The 7,368-nt window shown below is 39.8% G+C and overlaps 1 protein-coding gene across 2 annotated transcripts in view; it reads right to left on the bottom strand.

The window, feature by feature from the left end:
* Positions 1-7,368, bottom strand: part of LOC107753125 (nuclear receptor corepressor 2-like) — a 151,900-nt gene that overhangs the window by 82,596 nt on the left and 61,936 nt on the right. For both annotated transcript variants that reach the window (XM_016569249.1, XM_016569248.1), the window contains exon 4: positions 6,291-6,462. In XM_016569249.1, the coding sequence (XP_016424735.1) occupies positions 6,291-6,462 (172 nt within the window). The remainder of the gene's footprint in view (positions 1-6,290; positions 6,463-7,368) is intronic.

The following is a 7,368-nucleotide window of genomic DNA, read 5'->3' on the forward strand; positions in this document are numbered from 1 at the left end:
GTGTGTGTGTGTGTGTGTGTGTGTGTGTGTGTGTGTGTGTGAGAGAGAGAGACTCTTCTCCTCCCTGAGCTTCCAGTTCCACTCGCTCAGTTTCATGAGTGTCATTGAGTGTGACCGCTCTTACATAAAAAGGATGAGAGATTTCCTGTGTCCACTTTGACTTGAGTGTGCTTTCAAAAGTCCCGCTCTCTGTCTCTCACCCGAACATGCTCAAATCCTAATGTAAATATCTTCAACAGCTCAACGGTCTCATCTAGGTCAGCTCCATTACTAATTAATTACTGCTGCATAATGCTTCCACTAACACACAGTTCTGCCTCTAAGCCCTATATTGTCATGGCTGCTAAAAATACACAAAAGCTTTAGGGGGAGTCATAACAACTCAGCACAACATCTCTGGATCGGGAGTGTGATCACACTAACCTTAGCGTACAACACACGCAGGCTTGCTCTAAGGGTGTAATCATTCTGCCCTGTACATCATGCCACAAGCAGGAGGTGTGATCACAGTGACCTTAATCCTGCTGCACACACACAAACTCAGAGATGCACACAGGGGTGTAACTCAGCTGTCCTTAACACACTTTAACACAAACACAAACATTTTCCTTTTAAAAAACACCTTATTTAATCCTTTCACGACTTGAACAATAACCCCAGTATATTTATGCTGCACATTTAAATACCTGATAAATAAATCTAAAAGATCTGCTTACATAGCAAATTCTAGTGAAATATCTAGTGAAAGAAGCAGTTCTTAGTTTTTTTAGTACTAATAAGAAGAGCCCGACCGATATATCGTTTTGGCGATTTTATTGGCCGATATGAGCCTGTCGCAGATATATCGTATCGGCGAATATGCCGCCAATATGCCACCAATATGAATTTTTTTTACAGAACATTAAACTAGGGCTGCCGCGATTCGTCGATTCTATTCGACTATTCTATTTTTAAAAATCCTCGACTTCATTTTGCCTGCGTCGACTAACCGGCAAAATACCTGAAGTGGTGCATTTCATGGACGAGAATCCATAAAACATATTATTAGACTGTTTTCCAAGGCCTCGTGATATATTAAACCCGCTTAAAAATTATAATTAAGCATAACTGTGAATTCACAAACGATACGATTTAATTAAATAATTATACGTGATGCAGTTATAGGCGTGTAGGTTACGTACGTGCGTCTCACAGCGGCTCTGTTCACAGTAAATGCTGCCCTACATTAAACGCAGATAAAATGCTTGTAAATGGTGTAATTATGTAGTTTGTCCAGCAGAGACAGAGTGCGCTCCATTGTTTGCTACTGGCGACCTGGATGAAACGCTGTAAAGCTTAAGTGTATGGAATACCATTGAAACTTTGAACGGCCATATCTCCGTAACGGTGCGGCAGATCTGCACCAAATTCGGGGGATCCCTTCAGCTCGAGGAACCCTCTCGAACGCCGAATCGAGTGTACGTCTCGAGGCCCCCTTTCGAATGAGACCACATGTCGATAGCCCCTGGGGTCTGGGAGTTACGGGCGGTTAAATTCGCGGACGGGCGCCGACCGATCTGGCGATCCCAGGGGGCTATCGACGCGCGGAGGGTGGTGTTCGAGAGGGCTCCTCGAGCTGAAGGGATCCCCCGAATTTGGTGGAGATCCGCCGCTGCGTTCGCGAGATAGTGACACCAGCCAACACTTTCACTTCAGTAAGGAGGTCTCTTGTTCAGGCAGCAGCATTCAAGCGTTGTCTTATTCGATTGTAAGTGCCCTGCGAAGTGGACTTCACATGAAATTTCCGCCATGATTCCAGTTCCAAGGGAACGTACACGTCACATTCAAAGGGCAGTGCGCGAGACGTGAATTTAAATTGTATTTATTTACAAAGGTATATTATGTCACACTTCACACTTCTCTAGTAAGTTTCGTCTGTGTGTGAAGACAGTAGCGCAAATCCGTGAATGAATGTTCCAAAGTGAATTAAACTTCAACAGAATAAAGTTGAATGGGATTTAATTGAAATAAAGTTGAATAAACTTCAATTTTACTGTTCAGTGCACTGATGTCAGACTCATTTTGGATAGTAAAGTTTATTGTTAAATTGTTAAATGCCCTGCCTCCATTACGTATCTCTGTCACGTCATTATAAGTGTTTGATCACCACATTTGAGTGATCATTGCAAAAAATGTGTTTATGTATATATATTCTGTTTATGTATATACTGTATTCTATATATAGTACCAGTCAAAAGTTTGGACACACAAATGGGAAAGTGTCCAAACTTTTGACTGGTACTGTATTATAATATACACAAAGAATATCGTCCGATATATTTTTTTTTACTCCCTAATATCGGTATCGGTCCCCAAAAAACCCATATCAGTCGGGCTCTACAAATAAGTACTTTCCCCATTCCCAGGGTCTGGATTTACAAAATGAAATTCTTAACAGCTATTTCCTTAACTTAAGAATGAAGTTAAGAATACTTTGCATTCCCAACAACATTTAATAAGAATTTTCTCTCTTTGCTTAAGACTTTTCCAAAGGCAAAACTATAGAAGAATTAGAACTCCTGAAAAGAATGTAAATAAACACTTTAAAACTCCAATTAAATCCCAGAAATCCCAGAAGGGTTGTTTCAAATGTTAAGCATGTTATTTAGTCAATTCAGTAACAAATAATTACATTAAAAATTACTCAAACAGGGACCTCATTTTTTTATTTTATAATTGGGTTTTATACATGGGTTTTCTAAACAGATTGTTTTTAAAAGTTGAACAAAAAAAGTTTTCATTTTGTTGATCTTTATCATTTGATCTTCTACAAATGCATTTTATCAATTAAGACCCTCGAACTTCATGATAGGTTATTGTTACGACCTCTTGTTTTTAAGTCTAGGTTTAAAAGGGGTAACATTTGTAGTTGTGATGGTTGTGGCATTGGTGGTGGCAAAAAGAGGAGTGCAACACGAAAACTGCCAAAGAAGGTGATTTATTTACAAGTTTAAAAGAAGAAAAAGGGAAAACATCAAGTAACAATAATAATAATAATAATAATAATAAACAAATACCAAGATAACAAATAAAGAGAAAACTATAATTTCACAATATTTACAACCCAAAAATGAAATAACCCCCACAAGGGAAAAACGGACGCAAGCGGCACCAAAGAAAAGAACAGAAAAAAAACAAAACCAATCTAACTTAAGTTGCCAAATCTAACCTACTAACAAAAGAAAAGAAAACAGGGAAAAAAACAAGTCTTCGGCGTTTTCACGCCCTAACTAACCTGCTCTAAACTCACCAAAGCAAAAAGTACAAAAAGTGGCGCTCACTTCTATACTAGTGTTTCTAATACATCAGAGTCACTACATGTTGCTACATGTATGTCACGTGACATACTACCTGGTCCAGTTTTCCCCAGGGGCAAGGAGAACGTTGTCCTGTGTATGTTACGAAGGCAGTAAACAATGAAATACAAAATAGAAAACTTAAAGAAAAGATCAAGAGGACAACTCAAAACTGTAACAGAAGAACAACACCACAAAAAGAAACAAACAAAATGCAAATGCACAAACAGAAAAGCAAAGTCTGCTCCGCGTTCATTCAGTCATCCTTTTAAACTCTGGCAGGAAACAGGATTGGCAGCAGAGATAATGACGTCACCCACGTTAACGATGACAGACGGCTTCCTGAACCAATAGCAGTCCGAGGAGGGTTGAACCAAAGAATACAACAGAGCAGAGAGAAGGAGAAAGCAAAAAAACGGAGGCACAACCACTGGGATGTAACAGTTATACTGCTAAGAATCAATTTCTCTTTGGAGATTTTAATGTGATTTTCACTTCCAGGGCTGAACTGCTGCAGTGGTCAATTAAGCACAGAGTTTCACAATAGAAATTTTCACAATGTCATCCTATCAATGTTTCACAATTCAAGTGATCTCCTGTCAGGGCTGTTCTGTCCACAAGATGAGACTGTTCCCATAGCCAAGATTATAATGCAAATGCTTTTGCCAGCAACACTGTGACTCTTCCCGCACAGTTAGACTCATCTACTGGTCTCGTTGTTCCTGTGAGGAAGTGAAGTGCGCGAGTCTCTCAAGCAGTCAATAAACACTCTTAGTATTGGCTATGTGATGCACACTTGGCAAAACCTGATACAGCCTGGTGACACTTATAGTTGTAAAGCACCAGAAATGGATCTCACATGGTGTGAGGCAGCAGTATGTTGTTATAGAGAGGCTGCATATATTCCACCTATACACACACATCCTTCACAGAGCCCCTGACCTAGAAAAGAGAGTTCCTAAGAGGTTGCAGAGTTATTCCAAACATCTGCCTGTGTCGTTTACCGTTACACCACATACACATTAATTCCCTCACAACCCAACAAAGAAAACCACAGTTACAATGTCAGAGGTTCTGGTATTACTGACATAACTCTTTAAGATGCAATCTTTTAGAATCTCAAAATCCAAACAGTATCCACACACACATGCCGGTTCCCAGCAGGCCTGTGTGGTGGTAAATGGCAGTGCTGGCCGGAATGATAAAAACGCAGGCCAAAGGAAACAGACAGGCTGATTTACGAGGCCAGTAAATATGGACTAAGTGCTAATCTGCTGAACAGACTTATTATCGCTCTTCTCTACAGTCGGATTAATCCACGTACAGCACGCAGCATCCTTTCTAGCCTGATCCCACGATAATCACAATGCACAAGCCTGAGGATTCAGAGTCAGTTAAAGCTCTCATCTATCTATGGATTAGGGATGTGCGCGACGACTAATTTGACTGTCGTTTAAACTAAAGTTTTGTATCCGACTAGTCGACTAGTCTAAAAGCAAGAAACCCCCAAAAGATGGTAAGAAAAGAAAAAAACTCTGTGCGTGCGTGTAGCATATATAATAGCCTATATTTGAAATACTTAATCTATGAATCACACTGTCAAATCCCTCAATGAATTCCGCTTGCCGCACACTTGCCTCGCGTTATCATCATTTCATTTTAGGCGGTCGTTAAAAAGAAAAAAAAAGAAGAGCATACACTCAACGTCGGCCAAAGCATAGCTTATTTATTCAAATCAGCTGGGGAAATGCAGAACAATGGAAAATCAATCAATAGCCTGACAGAATTCTTAATCTTCATATAACATTAGCCAACATATTAAAACAAGTCAAAAACAATAGGAAGGTTTATCAAGAAATAGCATTAAAACGGCGCTTAAAATGCGCTCGGCAGGAACTGAAGTCGCAGGCACGCAGAGATAACGAAAAGCAAGCCGATAGAGTTTCAGAAAGCGCCTGGACATCCAGCACCACCACCGAAGTGGGTCTTCGTTAGAGGAATAGACGGCGCGGATGGGATCACAGTGCCGGCAGGTTGTAGTGAATGACGTGATTGACTCTAAGCTAACACCTACGTGCGTGTATTGAATATGATTACGCATCACTCCAGTAGAGTTATTGTAAGACAATTTGACATTACACAGTTTACACAAAATGTTTCCGTTTCCTTCTAATTCAAAATAATCCCACACCTTGCTCGTCTTTCGCATGGTCATTTTTGAACTGGCCGCAACTGACACGAAGAAAACACATGTGAGGTCTGAGGAAAAAATTTAGTTTCCGCCCAGCTAAACTTTTAAAAATAATGTATTATTTTTCAAACGTTTTATTTTAACTTGTTATTTAAAATGTTTTAAATGCAATGTTAAAATGATGGTAATTTGAATTATAAAATCATGGTTTTCTTTTTCTTTTTCTGTCGTGTAATCAACTATTGTTTTCAGTGTCGACTAGTAGGAGCTGTACCGTTCAGTCGACTAGACCCGCACATCCCTACTATGGATCCGTCTATGAGCAGATATATTAGGGATTCGCTGACGGATCCGCTGATAGACGCAGCTTTCAAACACTCCCGTGTGTATTTGTGTAAGCACTCAGTGAAGAGCATGAAGCGATGATCATTGTAGCCAATCACAGACATATCTGTTGAGTGCTTGAACACAATGACCAATCAGAGGTGTTCAAGAATCCGCTCAAAATGCACTCAAACTGCTAGCGGGAAATGCTGGTATCGTCACAATTTTAAGTCACAATCACCTAGTAGAGATTCATTGCTGTAGTTTTAACATTTTTGCAAAGACATAAAAGATCACGATCTCTACAATTCATTTGAAAAGTAGATTGTAGATGTCTTCAAGATCAATCACAATATAAAATCATCAGATCACCCACCCCTACATCTGGGTATTAACATCTATGCTGATGCTGGGGAAGAAGAAAAAAAATTATTGCAAACCATTTCCTCAGCTCCACACACATTAAGGGACTGACGATGGGTTGAGTGACGAATAAGAGAATCCGCCCCGATTTCCAAGCGAGGGCGCTTCATCTCGGAGTACACCACTTCTGATTGGCTGCTGGGATCCTGTAGGTAAATGTGTTCATATCGGATGTGGGGCTCTTGACCTCTGTAGGGGGAAAAAAGAGCAGGAAGAGAAATGAATAATGGGTAAGATACAGACATTAGTCTCATCAGAAATAATGTCAAAATTAAAAGGTTAACGAACCAGTTTCACCTTTTTACACAAAGTTGACATTTAATAGCAGTTACAATATCAGAACATAACCGACCTCAGATGGGTGAATAAGATTCCAGTAATACAAAACGCTTTAAATTCATAAGGAGGGCAAGACTTGATTTTATTCACTGGGAATTAACAGGACCATGAAAAACATGGGTGTTTCATACCAGAATGGGCTGAATTAAATTTGTTACATCAACTAGCAATGAACTATTGACAAGATTTTAGTAAGGCTGCAATACCTACAAGAGCTCACTTTAAATAATAGTCATGATGTATTTATTCAAACAAATGAGGGAAAAATACATGTCTAATAAAATATACAAGATAGAATACAGTGACTTGGATAACTGAGAATCCCCATAGACATACTAACAGCAGAGCTAAACATCCATTAAGGATGAACCCAATGAAACCCAGTAATACAAGAGCAGTCAGGACAGGTCAGGATCTCTGCAATTATTTCACAAATAATCTGCTAAGTACAGGCCACCTAGACCAAAGATGAGCATAACCATGGCACTATTTGCTGCTGTGCTGCGAAGGCAACAGTGACGTGCCATGCTTGGTATAGGAGTGAGCCTTTTTACATGAGAGTGCGAAGAGTAAACCAACCTTGATGGCGGTGGACACAGTGAGAGTTATAAGAGGAAAAAGAAGTGCTTGACCCTCACACGAATACATTACTCACATCAATCACACATACACAACATCTCTTGCTCTCACGTTAAGTCAACCAAACACCTGTCCTTCCAGTGTTATCTGATTCTACAAAGCAGTTCTCTCTATCTC

The sequence above is a fragment of the Sinocyclocheilus rhinocerous genome, unplaced genomic scaffold (genome assembly GCF_001515625.1).
Source record: "Sinocyclocheilus rhinocerous isolate Xijiao unplaced genomic scaffold, SAMN03320098_v1.1 scaffold20, whole genome shotgun sequence".
Taxonomy (NCBI): Eukaryota; Metazoa; Chordata; class Actinopteri; order Cypriniformes; family Cyprinidae; genus Sinocyclocheilus; species Sinocyclocheilus rhinocerous.